At 42.3% G+C, this 21,610-nt stretch overlaps 1 protein-coding gene across 1 annotated transcript in view; it reads right to left on the reverse strand.

The window, feature by feature from the left end:
* Positions 1–539: 539 nt before the first annotated feature.
* Positions 540–21,610, reverse strand: part of LOC140119422 (LHFPL tetraspan subfamily member 7 protein-like) — a 129,718-nt gene continuing 108,647 nt past the window's right edge. Inside the window, exon 3 of the mRNA XM_072138431.1 lies at positions 540–4,575. Coding sequence (XP_071994532.1) covers positions 4,349–4,575 — 227 coding nt within the window. The 3' untranslated portion in view covers positions 540–4,348. The remainder of the gene's footprint in view (positions 4,576–21,610) is intronic.

The raw sequence follows: 21,610 nt of genomic DNA on the forward strand, positions 1-21,610 counted from the left end.
AGAAATAAAAGGTATAAGATTTTAATTAACTATTTTCGAGTTCGCTTTTCTTATTGGGTATACATTAAAATGATCCGCAACACTTTTGCGCCAAAAGAAAACGTGAGTTCCCGACACTTTTTTTGGCGCATATACGATAATACATATGCCACATTGAGTTACAACAATTTGCTGTAGCTGAGCAAAAATGTGACATTTTTTTGCGTTTGGCGTTTCTCCCTCCGGATACGCACAGGCCAGAGAGGAGATAATGAGCGCACTGCGCATGTACGAGATTTGAAACGAGAAAGCAGGGTGCAGGCATCTCCTTAACGCAGAGCAGTAGGTGGGGTTTTCATGACGCAGCCACTTTATGTAACTCTGTGCTATTTCCACCACTTGCTGTGACACAACCTCAGGCCACACCAGAACTCAGCTCATAGGTGATACCAGTGCGTATACATGACCCCCAGAGGAGTTTCATGTTTGTCATTAGAAATGATATGTATGGTGCATACGTAGATTCTCATTCTCCTAATAAAAATAAATTAATAAGCCTCTTGAATAAAAAGTACTTTATTAGTGTGACAAAATCAATGAAAAATATATTTTAGTTACCAGTTTATTACATCATAATCCAAACATCTGAGTATAAATAAAAAGTAAAATAAGAGACATTTTTTTCTTTATTATTATTAGAAGACACTAAAAAGGAACATGACTTGAATATTTTATGTTTTTTTTATTTTTACAAATATCCACCGAACTGCTGCAAACAGACAAATACAGAATCGAAATAGTATCTTACAGAATGTACAAGATCTTGCGGTTAATAAACATCCCTGGAACATAACAATTTGTTCAATTGATCTTTTTTTTTAATAAAGGCACAGGATGGTTAGGTGGCAACTTTTCCTTCATAGATGTAAATCTCTCAGTCTGTTTACCATCAGTTGTTACAAGTGACATCTTCTTACATCCCATAGCAGATCACATTACAATGATCAGATTACATGACAACTATCAGTGGTCGCATTACTGAGATCTGCTGTGGCACACAGAAGCAGCCCACCAGGGAGAACCGATTTTCTTTGACTTTCCATAGCTCCTTTCCAAAAATTATATACAGTAAGTAATCAAAATGATGTGTTCAAGTGTATTATTCCAATTCAATATTAATAAACCATATAACATATATACATTAAAGGGGCAGGGCATGATTTGTTGTTTAATACTGAATCAAGTTCTGTGAAGGGAAGCCAGCAGAAGTAAGATGAACTATTAAAGGGACACTCCAGTCATAACTAATTCATTGAATAATACCTAACGCAGGGTGAAGGGAGGAGCAGGACACATTCTCATTGTATTCCTACATTCTGGAGTCCTGCTTCTCCCTTCGGGCCCTGCTCAAGGTATAATTCAATGAATCAGCTGTGACAGGAGGGTTCCTTTAACCAGGTAGGTCCATGTAAAAGTTCTTACAGTATATTTAGACTTTATTGAGTTTGTGAATGTTAAAGTGTCCAGTAAAGTATCCATTTAGCCACAACGGAATTGACAAATGTTTTGCAGGCATATAAACTATAATAGGGGGAAATTTATCTGAAGTGTCTGAAAATAGAACTGTCCTAGTTGCACATGGCAACCAATCAGGGCTCAGCTTTCATTTTCCCACGGCTGTTTATAAAATTAAAGCTGAGCTCTGATTGGTTTCCATGAGTAACAAGAACAGTTTTACCTCAGACACTTCTGATAAATCTCTCCCATGAGCTTAAATGATTGTACCAGGATTGTAAACTATGCCCAATCCGAAGGATAGGTTATAACAAGTTGACTGGTGAGGGTCTGACAGCTGGGACCCCCACTGATCATGAGTACGAAACCCCCTGCAACCTGGAGAACAGGGGTCCATTTTCACTAATATGTGGAGTGGTAGGTCAAGCATCAGTCCTGCTGCTCCATTTACTAGTATGGTAGGGTCAGAAATTGCTAAGCACAGCGCTCACGCATTTCCAGCACTTACATAGAGAGAGAATGTGAGTGCAAAAGATGCAGAGCGCACTCCCTGAATGAAGTGGCAGCACACATGCTCATCCTGCTGCTCCACCCAGGACCCCTGTTTTCCGAATAGTTGGGGATCCCAGTACTCAGGCCCCCACAGATCAGCTTGTTATCCCTTATAGTGTGGAAAGAGATAACTTACTAACTCGTTATAAGAACAACTCAATAAATTCCTGTTTATGGGTCGGCTGGTGAGGTGACTGCTGTCTTATGTGTATAGCAGACCATGAACTAGACATAAACCTGCTCAGCTCCTTCCCCCACCTCTATCCTTGCAGGACAGTTTATGAGTATTGTCTACACTGTAATATAATATAAGGGCCTTCTGGATTTTTTTCTTTGGTCGTGGCAGGTAAATAAAATCACATTTGTCAATAAAAATAGATTTCCCATTTGCTGACAGTATAACCAGCGTTAATCAAACGGAGAAAGATTGGATTTTGTGTATTTCCGGGTGTCCGCTTGTATTTAAGCCTGTAATGTGTTGCTGGAGTCTTAAACCTGAGCACAGAATACAGATTTATGTTAGAGCTCTGTATAATATTAGTAATTGTAGCAAAGAGAGATGGATTAATAACACAGCACACAGCGCCATTTACTGCAGCCTGTGACTGGCCTGTACACGAGGGTCGTCATAACCCCTGACCTCACTTCATAACAAGTCATAATGCCTAGAAGACAGACCTGGGTCAATGTTCTGGCAAAGTCAGCCATTGTGTCCCTAGTGGTACATATAAAGGTACCTCCTCTCAGAGAAATTGCCCCAAACTATGCTCCTGGTAGCAAAATTCTAGAAAATTCTTGCCCTATATGACAATTCACCATCACTGTCCTGGAACTTATTACTGAGTGCCCAAAGCACAGGCAAAAACCCACTTAAAGTAAATCTATCACGGGGATACAGTGTATCTAAACCAAGCATGCTTACATGCTGACATGTACCTCCTGGAACAGAATCTGTTTTTTGTTTTGTTTCCTATAGCTTCGTTTTGGAGAAAAACATCTCTTAAATTTATGTAAATGAGCTTGAGGGGCTCCTTGCTACATCACAGAAGCCCCTCCTGGCTCAATTGCCTGCTGATTATTCACGCTTCAGATAATGGAGCTAGAATGTCCTATGGCTATGTCCCAGAAGCCCCTGATGCTCACTTGCATAATTTTAAAAGATATTTTTCTTAACAACTAAACTGTTAGAACCAAAATGAAGAATGGAACCTGTATCAGGAGGCACGTGCCAGCACGTAATTTCCGTCAGCTCCATAGAGATAGGAGCAGCTTGTTGTGAGATGGATGTTATAAGAAGAAGGAAAACCTGCTAAGTGGAGGAATAGTATAGGCTGTGCGCAGTGCATGTCTTGCCTATACGTAGCACATGCTCAGTCCACTGATTTCAATTAGAACTAAGTGCTGCTATGTTTTACCTGTGGTACAGGGAAATTAAAAATGTAGTGTTGCCTCACAGGTAAGTTTTGTGCTGTGGTTCCCAGTAGTGGAAACTCGTGTGATCTAATGATCTTCAGAAAAACCCTTTCAACAACAAAGGATTTCTGCCAACCCTATATTTTAAACTCAGTTTGGTATAACTGTATATGGAAAGATTAAAAGTTTATCCAACAACCATATCCCTGATAAGTTATCACAACCAACGCTGCATTACTGATACACTATATCACCAAATAATGTCATGTTAAATATACACAGAACCCAGGAGAAAAAGTTCTGTCTTACTATTTTTTCTTGGCTCACTGAATTCTATTATATGTGTCATATGGCTTTTCGGAACACAATTATAATGTGATACTCTAGGTCCTAGGAGATGTCTACTCTAAGTGGGATTGCTTCATAGAGGCTCCTAATTGGCCATATTTGCAGTGTAGCTAAGGAAATTTAAGGATATTGGTTGTATACTATGGACACTGGATGAGATCCAACATAGAGACCTTTCCATATCTGCAGTGTAGCTAAGGATATAGAAGGACATAGGTTGTTAACTATGGACACCGGATAAGACCCTACATGTATATGTGACGATGTAACTTGTGATCTCATGGTCTTTGACGTCTGGCTTCCATCACAGAATTTTTAATAAGTGGGCATGAGATGATTGGGGGGTAGCCATACTAAAATAAAGAGGAAGCATTAGGAAACCTAAGAAAATCAGTCAGAAGTAATTTTCCTTGTCATGCTTCAGGAAGACGCTCAATGCAATATCAATCAGATCTATATGCTGCTGGGAAGTGCTCTAATACCTTTGTCTATCCGTCATCTGTAGACAGGAACTTTCTTGTTCGCAAAAAATATATATATACTATAAAATAGTAGGGATCGGGGTTGGGGATATGTGTTCTTTTGGTGCATATTTAGCAAAGAATGGCAAAAACACAGATAACATGACCCCAACAATGGCAAGCATGTAGCCCCATCCCATCTGACAGTCTCCTGCATAGTATATACTTGAGCTCTCACAGTACTTCTTCACAGTCGCTGAGTTGAGGCCAAAGGGATAGACCAAGAGTCCCGATGCCATGATAAACACTGCAGAAACAAAAGAGAAAAAAATACTTGTCATGTATCCACATATTACAGCTGCTTCCATTACATAGACATCAATATACCATTATTATGTCCTTATTTATTAGCAAGGATCTATACAGATATAAAACTCTGTCTTATGCCATCATTTTCACTAGGTTATATTGATGCCGTATATATCCATGCTCTAAATCCAGCTGCCTGAATAGACCACTAGAGGGAGCTCAGTGGATACAAATTAATACAATTCAATTGGTAACTTTTGATTCCCCCTAGTGGCGCCTGCAGGAAAATGCAGTGGATCACTTCCTGTTCTGCCTTAGCTCTAGAGAACCTATGGGGCTCCTCCTCCCCATACAAAGAGACCAGTATTATAACAATATATTATAGTCGGGGGCCTGGTACAGATTTTGCATTCGGGTCAGTAACTTCAAGTTCTGACTTGGTGAGCACAGCTCAGTACATGTTTCACATTACATAATCTTTTTTATTATTCTAGCCTATGATATATGAGTTGTATTATAATGTATGGGTTTTCTTTTTAAATTATTCCAGACAATGAATCGTAAAAATCTTTGATCTTATTATATGTGATTGTCTATTCCTTCCCATGTTTCCTATGTATTATGATGTACTCCTTAGGAGTAGCACAGTGGCTCAGTGGTTAGCACTACAGCCGTGCAGCACTGGGGACCTGGGTTCAAGTCCAATCCACGTTTACATCTGCAAAGAGTTTGTATGTTTACATGGCTTTCCTCCAGGTCCTAAGGTTTCCTCCCACACTCCAAAACATACTGGTAGGTGATGAGATTGTGAGCCCCATTGGGGACACGGACCGATTTGGAAAGCACTGTACAGCGCTGCGTAATCTGTGTGCGCTATATAAATAAAGAATTATTACTGTAGGAAATTCCAAGACAAATAGGCTAAACTTTCCTACTAGCATGGAACACCAAAGGTAAGTTAATGGAATGGAGACACTTCTAGATGCATCCAAGGAAATCACTGAGGTTTCAGTCTTAGGTGTCAGCTTTTAATTATGACATGTTACAGCCCATTTTATTCTCCAGAGGTCCTAATGCTGCTCAGAGTCAGAGCCTTCCCTAGTGCTAAACCTTTGACCACCAAATCTCACAACAATAATCCACACAATCCATCTGGGACCAAATATTAACTAAAATTGTATATTATACTATATTACTCCAACAATTTTCCATCAGCCTTTTCTGTATTCACCTCTCGGCTAAAGTCATAGGAGAAAATCCAATGAATGGAAAGCACAAAGCATAAACAACAGTGGTGTGTAACTGGACCTCACTACACTACCATATATATCCACACGGGGGCAGTAAGGTGCAGCAGAAATAAGGAGTTCAAGTTTGGTTAACTTTGTTTGCAGTAAATAATAAAAATTATATTTGTACTCTCCTCTAATAATCGCCAGGAACAGGAAATGCACAATTTCTCAAATTATGGAGCTCATCTGCATCTTATCCCTCCACATTTCCAGCCACATGCAATGTCCTAATATAATGTGGAGAATGTTCCCCCCCATATGAGTTATTCCTGCAATAAACATTATTCATCTTTGAGCTTTGTAGGTGGATGTAATAAAAGAGGAACTAAATATAACATTTTTTTAGTGATTTGAAGAACTCCCAAAAACACCAGGTTGCACAACGCAGCACAGATCCAGATGAGCAGATGAAGATGATACTAGTACTGCCATACATATCCATTCATAGGGCTATTTACTCACAACCAATGGTAGCCAACAAGTAAGGACTGAATTGGCAAGCTCTGTGCAGCGCTGTGGAATCTGTGGGCGCTATATAAATAGAGAATTATTATTATTATTAAAGGGAACCTACCACCACAAATCTACCTATAAAGGTAGATTGGGTGGTAGGTGGATCAATGGGACGTTAGGATAGCCCTTTTAAGGGCTAATCCTCACGTCCCCACACTTTTTTGTTAACTTTTATTAAACTTCTATGCAAATTTACTTATGCGGCTGCTGGGGCGTGGAGTAGCCGCATCTGAGGTTACACGAGGCGGCTACTCCACGCGCCGGTAGCCTCTTTTCCCCTCCTACTCACCATCTTCGGCGCGCAGCTACGCGCCCTCGTCCGGCAATCCTGCCGTATGCGCAGAATAGCAGGCCCGCGCCTGTTTCAGAGCAGTGCCCGAAATAAAAGTTAACAAAAAAGTGTGGGGACGTGAGGATTAGCCCTTAAAAGGGCTATCCTCACGTCCCATTGATCCACCTACCACCCGATCTACCTTTATAGGTAGATTTGTGGTGGTTGGTTCCCTTTAAGGAGCCTTGTTAGTAGACTCCATGTAGGCATGCTGTGATTTCATGTGCTCAGATATATGTATGGTGTACAGTTTGCTTATGTTAGGAGGCTAAAGGACCCGCGATGATGTCACCTGGTCACATGACATTACTGCTGCATGCTGAGAAAGCATGAGGATGAGCTTCTGGATTCAGCTATAGATATCCCTGCATACCATGTAAAATTATGAAGTTGATTATTTGGGGATCTGAGGGAAACAAATTTTAGCTATAAGAAGGTGTCGGTTAATTAATAGGGCTCTATGGGAACCTGTACCTGGCTGTATTTATAAAAAATGTGGTGACAGGTTCCCTTTAATTAAGGAAATCTGCTGTATTCAGAACTATACCTTGTGATATGTCATAGTGTAATACCACTCCATAGCATACATTTTCTGTCCAGACGAGACAAGATTATTATATAAGATGAGAATCAGAAGGGTCTGTACAATACGTCTATTCTCCCCCATGGCTTCTGTTCAGCACATCCCAGACAAGCAACAAGGTATCCGCCACATTCTTGGCCATTCCCCAGCACATAGAAGGGTTTGCCAATAGTCTCTGCCTTCATCTGGAACAAGTTACTACAAGGCAGAGGCACTTGTACTGCAGCATATTTCACCTGTCATCACAATCACATCATCCCTTATTAATTATTAGATCTCTCATTTTCGGCTGTCATCGGTGTTTGCACTTGTACCATGCCACGAGTTCAAAGCAAAGCAAATATTGGAAGAGGCCACAGACGCTTTAATGTGGTCAGATTGTGATACTTCAGGGGGGATCGTACATCTGACCACACACAGTCAGCACCTTACACTCTCTCTACAATACTTACTCTATTACATCTATGTTATGTAACAAGACATACACACTGTATCACGCTGACCTCAATGCTTGTGGTTTTATCATGTGGATTTTGTACTTTATGCCTTTACTAATAAGCATAAAATCTGGGTAACCAGATATTAGTGCATTGGAATAGGCCATTGTGAAGTTATAAAAGTCAGAGGTGAAATGGACTCCAACTATTAGATGTCTGATGTGTCAGTAGTCATAGTCACAGTACCATACTATTAAACTCCAGTCACAGCTGGTTCATTGAATAATACAGAGCCTGAAGGGAGGAGCAGGACTCATTTCCATTATATTCCTAGAACCTGGAGTCCTGCTCCTCCCTTCAGGTCCTGCACAAGGTGTAATTCAATGGGGCAGATTTACTTACCCGGTCCATTCGCGATCCAGCGGCGCGTTCTCTGCGCTGGATTCGGGTCCGGCCGGGATTTAATAAGGTAGTTCCTCCGCCGTCCAGTAGGTGGCGCTGCTGCGCTGAAAAGCATTTTAACGCGCCGGAATTCACCGAGGCCGTCTGAGTGAAGGTAAGCGCGTCCCGAGCGACACATTTTCCGTTCTTAAATGCTGTGGTTTTTCCGAATACGTCGGGTTTTCGTTCGGGCACGCCCCCCGATTTCTGTCGCGTGCATGCCGGCGCCGATGCGCCACAATCCGATCACGTGCACCAAAATCCCGGGGCAATTCAGGTACAATCGGCGCAAATTGGAAATATTCGGGTAACACGTCGGGAAAACGCGAATCGGGCCCTTAGTAAATGACCCCCAATGTATCAGCTGTGACTGCAGTGTTCCTTTAAGGCTCTTAAATGGTTCGGGAAGAAAATGAATCCTCTGTGCTGATAAGGAGAATCATGCTTGTTGTCCCATAGTATTATTGAGAAAAGTGTAAGTTTGCAATGTCTGCCACAGAGGCAAAGAGCTAAAACTAAAAAAAAATACATAGCCAATATTAAAAGTACAGAGGTGTAAATTAAGGTAAGGAATAAAGAAAAATCAGCTGCTGCTGGTGGTTGATGCCATTCAAAACACTAAAGAGAATAAACAATTAAAAGGGAGTCCTGCCACCACCACCAAGTAAGATATTCCCAGTTTAATCCATATGCTAATGCGGCACTTGGTGTATCTGGGGCATGTCCTCCGCACCCCAGAGCACTGCTATTCCAGCATTAATGATTGCCCTACTCTTCCTATGTAGCCTCATGCTTCTCACAAGATGAATCTACTGCTTATCTGACTAAGAGGGTAGTGGTCCAGGCAGAAATAGCTGTGCTCTAGCTGTTTAGGATATGACCTTGGTGCACTAATATCCTCATTAGCATATGGATTAAAATGGGAATTAATATGGGTGCTCTACAGCATGCTGCCAGCAGATTATCATGTTTTGGGGGTATCTCATTGTGAATGTCGTCCATTACACTGTTGGACTATTGTTCTGAGTTCCCATATAGGTAGTCAATTCCCTCAGCTTACATGGAGCAGCCCCGGCTGGTGGCCTATACTCCCCTTATACAGAGGTACAGAGGAATCATATTGTCACTTGAGTACAAATAGTCAAGCTCTACACGATTCCTCCAAAATGTTTCAAAAGAACTCAGATTTCTTCTTGTATATATGTAGAAACTGAGGGACCACAGTGGATGGACTCTCCTCTCTATGACAGCTGTGATGAGAGCCAAACCTTCACCACCAATCCCATCTCTATTTTAAGTACTCTCCCTACACCACACGATATACCGTACACATATTTGAGGGTCTCTATAGTTTTCTTCCGATGATACTTCAGGCTCCTGCTCTTAGAAAGACACAACGTGGTCAGAATCTTACTACTTTCTTTCCATTCCTTGTAGAACACAAGGTTGTAGTGACAGTCCCTTTACCATATGAAAGGATGACAGGACTCATAACAATAACGGCCATAGAGGCCATCGAAATAATACAAATGAACAGTAGCGCAAAGCCTAATATGGAGAGTAAAAAGACAATAAATAACACAAACCTGGCCTTTACTTGACTCCATTATCAAAGGAGGAACATTTCCGCATGTCCTCAGTCTCTTCAATAGTATTCTATGTAGCTTTACACAGAATCAATATGATTTAATATTCTGCAATGTTCCTAAGGTGAATGCATTTCATCACTGGCAAGGTTACACAGGGTGGCAGCAATTCATCGGAATGGGAGGAAGATGTAACTAGTAACTACACAATCACAAATACCCAATAAATCACAGCGAGACACAGCCTCATACACCGCCACAACTGTCTTGTCAGGAGATGGAGCCGGGATGGGAAATGCTACAATTACTGCTGAATTGTAATACAAAGCAGGCAAATAGTTTGCCGCAATATTGATGGGACTGGCATCAGGTGCCAACACTGCAGTCCAGTAAATCAGGTGTCCAATATTGTGATCATGTAGTGTAATCAGAGGTATACACCTCTACAGATCCCCTCCTGTGATCTCTTCTACAGATCCCTCCTGTGATCTCCTCTACAGATCCCCCTCCTGTGATCTCCTCTACAGATCCCCCTCCTGTGATCTCCTCTACAGATCCCCTCCTGTGATCTCTTCTACAGATCCCTCCTGTGATCTCCGCTACAGATCCCCCTCCTGTGATCTCCTCTACAGATCCCCTCCTGTGATCTCCGCTACAGATCCCCTCCTGTGATCTCTTCTACAGATCCCTCCTGTGATCTCCGCTACAGATCCCCCTCCTGTGATCTCCTCTACAGATCCCCTCCTGTGATCTCTTCTACAGATCCCCCTCCTGTGATCTCCTCTACAGATCCCCTCCTGTGATCTCTTCTACAGATCCTTCCTGTGATCTCCGCTACAGATCCCCCTCCTGTGATCTCCGCTACAGATCCCCCTCCTGTGATCTCCGCTACAGATCCCCCTCCTGTGATCTCCTCTACAGATCCCCTCCTGTGATCTCTTCTACAGATCCCTCCTGTGATCTCCTCTACAGATCCCCCTCCTGTGATCTCCTCTACAGATCCCCTCCTGTGATCTCTTCTACAGATCCCTCCTGTGATCTCCGCTACAGATCCCCCTCCTGTGATCTCCTCCAAAGATCCCCTCTACAGATCTCCTCCTGTGATCCCCTCTACAGATCCCCCTCCTGTGATCCCCCTCCTGTGATCCCCTCTACAGATCCCCCTCCTGTGATCCCCTCTACAGATCCCCCTCCTGTGATCCCCTCTACAGATCCCCCTCCTGTGATCTCCTCTACAGCTCCCCCTCCTGTGATCTCCTCTACAGATCCCTCCTGTGATCTCTTCTACAGATCCCTCCTGTGATCTCTTCTACAGATCCCTCCTGTGATCTCCGCTACAGATCCCCCTCCTGTGATCTCCTCTACAGATCCCCCTCCTGTGATCTCCTCTACAGATCCCTCCTGTGATCTCTTCTACAGATCCCTCCTGTGATCTCTTCTACAGATCCCTCCTGTGATCTCCTCTACAGATCTCCTCCTGTGATCCCCTCTACAGATCCCCCTCCTGTGATCCCCTCTACAGATCCCCCTCCTGTGATCCCCTCTACAGATCCCCCTCCTGTGATCCCCTCTACAGATCCCCCTCCTGTGATCCCCTATACAGATCCCCTCCTGTGATCCCTTCTACAGATCCTCTCCTGTGATCCCCTCCTGTGATACAGATCCCCTCCTGTGATCCCCTCTACAGATCCCCCTCCTGTGATCCCCTCCTGTTAACCCCTCCTGTGATACAGATCCCCTCCTGTGATCCCCTCCGGTTATCCCCCTCCTGTGATCCCCTCCTGTGATCCTCTCCTGTGATCCCCTTCCTGTGATCCAATCCTGTGATCCCCCTCCTGTGATCCCCTTCACAGATCCCCCCTGTGATCCCCTTCCTGTGATCCAATCCTGTGATCCCCTCCTGTGATCCCCTCCTGTGATCCCCTTCACAGATCCCCCCTGTGATCCCCTTCCTGTGATCTAATCCTGTGATCCCCTCCTGTGATCCCCTCCTGTGATCCCCTCCTGTGATGCTCTGCATGCAGGCGAGCGCTTCTTATAACCAGACATTATGCAAATAATATAACTAATGGCATATGCAGTTTCTTAGTGGATTTGCATAATTAGGAATATAATAAAGCATTTCCTTGAGTGAGTAGATAAAACACAACTGACCTTGGTGCCTTCTGCAATGTATTACTGGCAACAATAGAAGAAAGCACAAAGATATAGCGCTCTAAGGATGCAATTTTTTAGAGAGTTTCACCAGATATCTGCAGCTCCGCGTTAAACAATCTTAGAGGACTATCATATATATATATATAAAGTGTCATCATATACCATATGCCGCCAGATAATGCCCTCGTATACCATTTTACCAAAGAGTTTCTAGTACACAGAGTCTGCCAGTGATTTCTATATTGTACCCCATATATAAGCTGCCTACACGTACTGTATATAGTCACAGCCCTACCATATATACTCACAAAGGTCTCCGAAAATGGTGCAAAACCCACAGAATTTATGACAAAAATGAGTCTGGGGCAACTAAACAGAAGCTGCTTTTAAGGGTTTATTCACACACCGCCGTGTGCTGGAGAGGAGAAGGAGGTGGCCCCTCCTCCCTCCATAGAAAACAGCACAGCGGGGCCAAAAAGATAGAGCATGTCCTATCTTTTTTCGGTGTACAGCGTGGAATGGTGCCACATACATGTGTAGCACCATGCCACCGGGCCACCACTGCCGTCTTTGGGGCCGTCATTTGCGGCCGCATGAACGTCCCCATTCACCTTTTAAGAAATCCTGCGCCTTAGTGATCTGATACAATGTAGCAACAACAAGGTATCACAATGCATCTGCATTCTTGGGGCAGAGTTCTCATTAAAATGATTGTCATAATATGTAAAAGGTTATTTTTAAAGGGCATCTACCACCAGGACTGTAGGCAAATGAGCCTGAGGGGCTCCAAGCTTCATTGGTATGAATGGAGCATGGAACCCCTGAGGCATATTTGCATACAGTTTCATCTTGGTAGATGCCCTTTAAATGGTTTGTACCAAGTTAGCCCCTATCTGCTGTATATAGTATAGCAATTCCATTTTCAGGACTATGTGCCCTATTGATCACTTTTTATAAAATCTTTTAAGTTATGTAAAATGCTGTAAAAGTTGCTTTTCGGACATTTGGCCGCTATTTTCCATTATGTGGTTCACCGCCATCAATAACCATGTATATATTTTGATAGATCGGCATTTTGGGACCTAACATGTTTGTGATTTTTACTGTCATTTTTTTATATCAGTTTTTTTATTTTTGAATTTTTTAGACCCTCTACGGTACTTTAACCCTATGAGGTCTGATCGTTCCTACCATACACTTTAATACAGCTTTTACATGTGCACATTGTAATCTTATATTCATGAATACTTTCATAAAATCAAGGCAGGGCGATTGCTCATGGCCAGATAGAAGTCACATGACCCTCCATCTGCTGCTATTTTATGGACAGGAATGTCTGGCTGATGACGTAAAGACAGGAGGCTTCACTTTACATATCAAGAAAGCTGTGCAGAATTTTTAATAGATGTATATTGGTAAATTACCTAATATCCTGCCCCCCCCCCCCACACACTTACACACACCTTATAAAGAACATGAGGAAAAGTGGCCAACCCCTTTAAACTTTTGGAGCTATCCATAACGTTACAGAAAACGATTGACTCCCTTATTTCTGGCTGCTGACAACGCTGGTATTTAACATAAATGTCTCCACTCTCCTAATGATGAAGCATCAGCTCCATTCATCATGCGGACCCTAAAAACAACAAGTTCCAATCCACCTGCGCCATTATGCGCCATGCCCACCCCATGTCACCCAGCCCGGGGTTGAGCCGCCGTGTGCTCCTGACAACCTGTCTCTCCTAATGAGACTGAAAGCCGGCAAATAATATACAAAATACAGCATCAGGATCAAAGGGAAGGATTCCCATTCATCATGTGTATGGGGCCGGGGGAATCTCATTATGGCCGCGGGTAGTGCGGCCCCTGCCAGTAGATCATGTAAAAGTGATCAGCACCTCATCCTCATTTCACGCTGTGGCTGCTGACATGTCATTTATCAGTATCCGGAGACCGCTGGCAGGAATTTATTTTCGCTGTCCATCTCCTCCTACCCTTGACTTTTCTATCTATTTATTACAGATCAGGTGCTTGTCTCTGCGCCAGGATCTTCATTGGCCATTGAGGGGGGAAGAAAAATCCCCAAAAAATAAAACAATGTGCGGCTCAGCTTGTTATGAAGCCGCCGGCCAAACAACAATGAGACCTGAATCATTTACTGTGGCCGCATAGAAAGCCTCCGGACTTGTCATCCGTCTCCTGAGCTCAGCGCCGGGCGCTTCTATTGTCTGTGTACTTTCATTAGGAGGCCATGTCAGTTTTAATGCATCAGGACCAAGCAGCAAAATAAGTAATAGACTGTAATGATGTCTGCTGATTGCCCTGGCACTGCCATACCAGACGCTCGTAACGAGCGCTGCCAGTCACTGGATGGTGGTATTATATAAGGAGAGACAATCAGGCCCGAACATTGGGGAAGATTTATCACACCATGTATGCCTATTGTTGTTCTGGCCAACAATGCATCAAAAGTCGCCCAGTAATTGTAACTTTTACTTCGTTTATGTCTGGCATAATTCAGACATGGCAGGTCTATTTTGCATGTTATGTACGATCATGTCTTTTTTTTCTGTTTGAGATGTTTCGTTGCAAAAAGTCTCAAATTCACATGGACACAAGCCATGTAAGGGGGTTATATGCAGGAGTGGACTCTATCCACACCCCAGGTAGATGACGTTATATTAGGATACAGTCACACCTGCCGTTTGGGAATGCTTTTTAAATGCCTTGTAGAAACGCACAAGTTTTACATGTTACCATGCTTTTGGCTGCTTAGAAAGCGTTTCTCTTCATTGTTGAAAGTGTAAGCAGCTACGTTAACATTTTCACAGCTGCTTACACTTCCAGCAATGAAGAAAAAACCCTTTCTAACCAGTCAAATGCATGGTAACATGTAAAATGTGTGCGTTTCTGCATTGCATTTAAAAATGTATTGCAAATGCCATGTGTAACCGCAACTTTAGAAAAAGAAATAAGAAAAAAGCAGTAGCCTAAACTTTTAATGCCCAGCAGGTTTATGTGCAAATTTTTAAACATTAAAAGGAAGTGAACTACCGTAATTACAATTTACATGTTGAAAAAAAAAAAGTCATATCCGGCCATACGCTGTATAATGCCCTTGCATGGCTAGTAGCTATGTAGCTGTACTTCAGTGGTGCACACAATCCTTCCTCTGCACCTGTCCTGGACCTTGGGATGATTTGCACCTAAAATGTAGCAAAAATAGGTAAAAAATGATACATAAGGCAAATGTCACATGGAACATCTGGAAAATAAAGATACATAAGGCCCAGAAAAAGGTGCAGACAAAATCGTACTTGAGAAACAACAGCAAAAGTCTTAGTGAAATGTCGCAAAAATAAGAAAAGTCTCTAAAATCAAAGAAAAAAAACAGCAGAAATAAAGATACATGACCTCCATTGACTTGTATGCAAAACCAACTCTCCTTAGAAGTGGGTCGGTGGACCTTATATATTTATCATGTATTTATGGTACACCCTGAGGATGTGTGATAAATACTATACATAAGAATCCCCCATTAATCCAAATCCTGCCAAGTTAAAAGGAGGCTTAAGCTAAAACTAAAGTTTGCCCTGTACCATATTGTATTGTCTGTGCCAATCTCACATCTGTTTCTGGTCTGTACGTTACATTGAATGTGTATGTGCGAATCTACTTCTAGCCTCTCTCTTGCTTTACTTAAAGGGGTTGTCCCTTGATAACAAGTGAACCCCTATCCACAGGAAAGGACTAACTTTATGATTGGGGCGGTCCTTAGTAATGGGACCCCGGATGTAGAACAACCAGTCACGCATGCGCCCTGCTGCTCTATGGTGTATTTTGATCATCAATCCCTGTCAATTTCATGGGCAGAGAGTGGAGCGACAGCTTGCATGTATGACCGGCTTCTCCATTCTATTTGGGTGCAATGGCAGCAGGGGCAGCTCCAGGTTTCAGTAGTCCCCTGGGCGACAGAGCCTCAGTGGGCCCCTTTGCAGTGAACTCACGTTGCGGCATTAAAAATGCAGAAACTAAAACAGTCTCCCGTTCCCTAAAATATTCCCTCGTTTAACATACCAAACAGCCTCCTCATGGTTATTTTTATAAATAACCTCACCCCTTATGGATTTATTAGATACACCCCCCCTGACCACCACGGATTCCTTATGCACAGCCCCTAGCAGCTCTCGCCCCTTTCACTTGGCCAAGTATGCCAAGTGCTAGGGCTGCGCCTGAATGGACCCCCGTACTCAAGGCTGCTGGGTCAAATATTGGACCACCCATCAACAAATAGTTTTGACCATTATTGTTCTCATAATCTGTTTGGGACCCAACACTGAGACCTACATCAATCAGCAAGTTAGCCCCTATCCACAAGAAAACCCCTTTAAGACTCTAGAGATCTATGCGTTACACATCACAGGCATCCTAGTTTCTTATCACGGTTCCTTACAATAATTGGACAGGTTCCTGTCACACAGTTTTTAGTATGGATCTCAGAGCTCAGCCTCCCTGACCATGTACTTATTGTATATGGAAAATATAAATGAAGATGAGGGATTGTGAGCTAGCACAGATAGTTCTGTCTCTAAATGGTCATGTGATGCCGTGCTGAGGTATCATGGGATTGAGAGCAAATGAAGGAAGACGAGTAAAAATAGTTATTATACAGCTATTTTAATCAAGGTTTACACAAAATGGAAACATGAATGTAGAAAGACCACATAAAACCTAAAGAGGATAAAATGAAGGAATTCATCAGTTGTTTAGCACCACTTAGCCAGGTAATGGCCATCTGCACCCTCGCTATGCCGATCAGAATCAGAAGAGCGTGCCAGCCTGAAACATGTGAATATGAGATAAAAAAAAGATAATTTTGGAAGACACGTGTCAGGTTGCAGGAGATGAAGATGTATCCATGAAAATAGTGAATTAGGCTTTAGGTAGTAACATTCTGATGGGAGGAAGGTATCGGGATTGAGTCTGATAAATAAGGTCTGGATAGGACCTGGCAAAAAATTCTTCCAGTTGGCATATTCTGGGTATCGGAGGACATACAGTATGAAGACCTGTTCCAAGTAAAACCTCTGCACCCTATAAATCCTGCTCATTATATCTTGGTATAAGGGGATACAAGAAGGTGTGCCAGGTCCTCCAGGCTGGGAATTGTAGATCTCTATGTAAGTATCTAAAGCCATATTGTTTCTTTGGCATCAATAAGACAGCACCATATGGCAGTAACCTCTGAATTAAGGGCCATAAGAAATGAAGGCTTAGAACAAAGGCAGAATAACTTGTAGTGATATAGCAGAGCTGAATATCCAAATGTAATGAAGCAGGGGAGGTCACAGAGAATATTCCATGATAGAATTAGATGATATCTGGATTTCTGCATAGATGACGGCAGTGACATGAACAGCTAAGATTTTTATTACTAGGCGGTATTATTTCTACATTTAAAAACAATTTATGCCCCTGTTTGATGGGTCATTTATTTCCCCTTATTGCTATGTCAGAATAGAAAATGGCAGTATCATCAAGGAGCCTTTAGGGCACACATGTCTCCAGTTTCATAACATCTATCTATCAAAAGATCCACATATTCTACTGGAGAAATATTTTTGTTGTCCAGTGAGTCCATTTGATATCTCTGACTTCTTATAGGCTCATACACAGGCTGTACCACACATACAGTGTATCATGACACAGATAGAGAGTTCTTATTACAGCTTCCCTCTTCCCATCCATCTTCCCTATTACTAACCCTTTCAAGATTAGAGTAACTTTTAGAGATCCATTGATAGACGTCTTATAGGGTTACACTCGGGCTGAGGAAGTGAGTCTGTAACATGAACTTTCTCCTCTCTCATGGACACAAAGAGAGGGTTCCTATTACAGCTTCCCTCTCGCCATCTTCTTCCCTATTTCAATTTATACAAATTTTCTCTGACTAAAGAGATTTCTGAACATTTACAGATACCAGCAGACAGGGAAAATGAAACTACAGGCTGCTGGAAGGAAATGAAGGTTCTACTTCTAACTAAAGTTCTTTAAAGGAAGTCTGTCTGGAATCTACTTTTCTTAGTAGTTCCAGAGGTAGACTCCTTTTGCTTTCCTCGTCCATATACTGATTTTACTTTTTTTTTTTAATTCTGCCAATATGTTTTAATTCTTTATTTAATTTATACATAAATTACCTCAGGGCCTGGAGTAGCCTCTTTGAGCTTCCGAGGCAAAGGCTACGCCACGCCCGAATAGCCCTGCAAATCCACCTCCCTGTCTGTTCATGCCACTTGTGAGTACGGGTCCCGGCTTGTCGTGACTCAGTGAAGCCGGCAGGGGACCAGGAGCTTCTCTGCATGTGCAAAACTCCCTTGTAGACGGACCGTGCCACTCCATTCATGGCATGGATGTGCAATGGGCAGGTCTGCAGAGGGGGGTGGAGTAGCCTTAGCCCCTAGAGCTCACAGAGGCTACTCCACGACCCAGTGTCTTCTGCAAGTAATTTGCATATCAATAAAATAAAGAATGAATACATACACCCAGAATTCCAATAAATAGGGAAATTGGTATAGGATTGAGGAAAGCATTGGGAAATTACCTCTTAACTACTAAGAAAAATGGATTTGAGATGGTAGATTTCCTTAAAGAAATTCAATCAGAAAAAAGCAAAATAAAACCACAAATACTCACCACCCCTCCTCTTCATCTTGATCCAGGCGCTGTCCATCGCTAGTCTTGACACCTAGAAAATAAAGTAATAATTAGCAGAACGGAGCATGGGGACAAGATGTCCGGCACCCCGGGCTGCTAATTATGCACAACCCCCACCTTTCCCATTCTGGAGAAGGAGGTGACATCACCTCCTTCAGCTTGGGAAAGTGAGGTGCAGGGTGTGCATATTTAGCAGCCCGGAGTACTGGACATCCTGTCCTCACACTCCGTGCTGCTAATTATAACTTTCTTTTTGAGGTGATCCCGGCGTGTCAAGACTAGCGACAGACAGCACCCGGATCAAGATGAAGGGGAGCGAAGGTGAGTATTGGTAGGGTTTTTTTTCCACTGGTTAATTTCATTTAACATTATTTTGTACTTCCAATAAATTTAACAGGAGACTTCAATGTTCACCACTGTGTAGGCACAATGTGGCACGCATCACCCATTTATTCCCACTGTAAAATGAGTCAGGTTTAAGAACACTCTGGCCAGCACAGACTAGTGCCAATGCTGCGGACTTCATAGAGGGGCTTCCAATATCACCTGTAGTAATGACATCTATACGGCTCCTGTGCTTGATTCAATATGTATATTGCTGCTTTATATGGATAGCAGCATGTGCTCCTTACCTTGTCCACTTGTCTGCTGCCCACCCTGACCTTAGGGTGCTAGAATAACATAGATAACGTAAAAATGAAATAGGAAACAAAATTGTAAATGAAGATTGAGTCCCGCCTCTTTATCTGCAGACTTCTTTTCACTTGCACATGACTCATCTCCTGTTCGAGCAGCAGCAAAAAAAAATAGGGAGATCTATAGAGGGTGATGACGCATAATGTAAATTAAGATCCCGCCGGTATAAACAAATCACTCATGTATTTTGCGCAAATGTGTCAACGGGAATAACAAATATACATATATAAAGCCATAAATACATTTCTCTGCAATTTCTGGGAAGAGACCAAAAATATACGACAGAAGTAATAACAGTCGCAGTGACTCGCTCAACATAAAATCACCCAAACGGACATGAAAGCGGCCTATAAAACATGTGCTCCTCTGTCTGGTGCGGACCTGTGAATCCCCAATTTACATTTATATTGCATCATTCATCTATTTAATATGTTAAACCATTAAAGGGACATAAGAATGTGGAATCGGGAACCTCGAAGGCATAAAGTCTTTTTATACATTTCACATAATGAAGACCGGGATCCTATGTGGACCCCACATGCAGCTTGGGTTCTCCGATTTAGGATTGATTGGAGAGAAGATGCAACATTCCTACAACCTAGGTCTTAAATTTAGAGATTAGACCTTTGCATTTTACCTATTGGGTAGTAAAATACCATCATTTTTAGAAATTGGTAAACATTTTGGACAGGTCCAACCCCCTCAGTTCCTCTATATAACCAATAACATCCTATATGTGCTGATAACAGATATAAGACGGGACATTTTACAGCTGAATCAAATATGTTCTCTACAGAACAATAACTCATCTGCTGGCAGCTAAAAGCTGCGGAAACAGCTGGACGCCAGTGATAACGTATCTGCAGGCCCTTACAGCTCGTCCCTTTGATAAATCTACAAGAAGCACGGCCAGTGATGGGAAGCGGGACATTGATGTCATTTTCCCAGTGACTTGGAGGAGTGTGATGTGGAGGATGTAAGAAGTGACCATTGCCTCTCATGTAGACGCCATCCCGCCTGCTGCGAGGCTGATCTGACGGGAGTCATTCTCCACGGTGGGAGAGATAAGTGACAGTCAAATCGGCGACTTACACTTCAAGAGATTGTTGTTACAGATGGGATCTCCTAGTCAGGCATTGATTTTCTGCACATTGTTGCTTTCGCTATCTGGAAATTATCGGTGAGGGGCTTTTAATGCTCGGAGGGAAGGCTACGAATGGAAGGAAGAAAGGTCCATTCGAGTTTTGCAGACAAAACAAAAGAAGTATTTGCCTTGAAAAGCCAATAAAAATACAGCAAATATCATTCCATGTGTACAAGTTTCTACCACATCTATTTGTGTACTAAGATACTATGCTTATTACGTTTCCAAAGATCTGATTTTATGCGGATATTTTCTGTCTACATTTTTGCGCATCGCATACTGAACCACCGATTCATATGTTTCTGTTCACACGTCTGTTTCTTTTCACAGATGCTCAGACTGTCTGTATTTTTTTCTGACATGTAGACCATGGACTTCCATAGAAGTCAATAAATTCCGCAAAAAGAAAAAGACGGCGCACTGATAACATCCGTATGTGGTCCATTTTTTCTCAAATGTCTCTAGGCAACCAACTGGGGCATAAAATAGATTAGAAACCCATTGTTTTTTTTTATTTTGCTGTGGATGGGAAAAAACAGATCCGATACGGATGGGAAAAAAACGGATGTGGATACAATATGGACTGCACATGAATAACGTGCGTCTGCATTATGTAAGAATAGATAAGAATAGATCATCAATATAACATGACGATGTCCCTGGAGCAAATATCACATATCAATGCTCAAGTTGTTTCATTTTTAGTTTTGGGGGGGGGGGGGGGGTTACAAAAACTGGAGAAAAATATATATATTTTTGTAATGTATAGATTTTTACAAATTAGCTGAAAATAACCATTATAAATAAATTCCCTAGTGTGTGACTATGGCAATGTTTTATATAGTATGGCAGGTGATTTTTTTTTTAATTGGGGAATATTATATGTGCATTTTTAAATATTTATTTATATGTTATGTGTTTGTGTGTTTTGCAACTTTAAATGTCCCCCATGAAGTCATAAAAGCCCCTTTGAAAATATTTACACAATTTTTCTTTTTTTGTGTGTCTCTGACAGCCAAAGATCCAGTCCTGCTCCCGCAGCAATTGCCGTCTAAAGACATTGGTGCAGCCTCCTCCGGTCACGTGTCTTCTGTCGGTGGGCGGTCTGGGAGGAGTTAAACTCCTCATTGCAGATGCTA

Source organism: Engystomops pustulosus, chromosome 2, assembly GCF_040894005.1.
Source record: "Engystomops pustulosus chromosome 2, aEngPut4.maternal, whole genome shotgun sequence".
Lineage (NCBI taxonomy): Eukaryota > Metazoa > Chordata > Amphibia > Anura > Leptodactylidae > Engystomops > Engystomops pustulosus.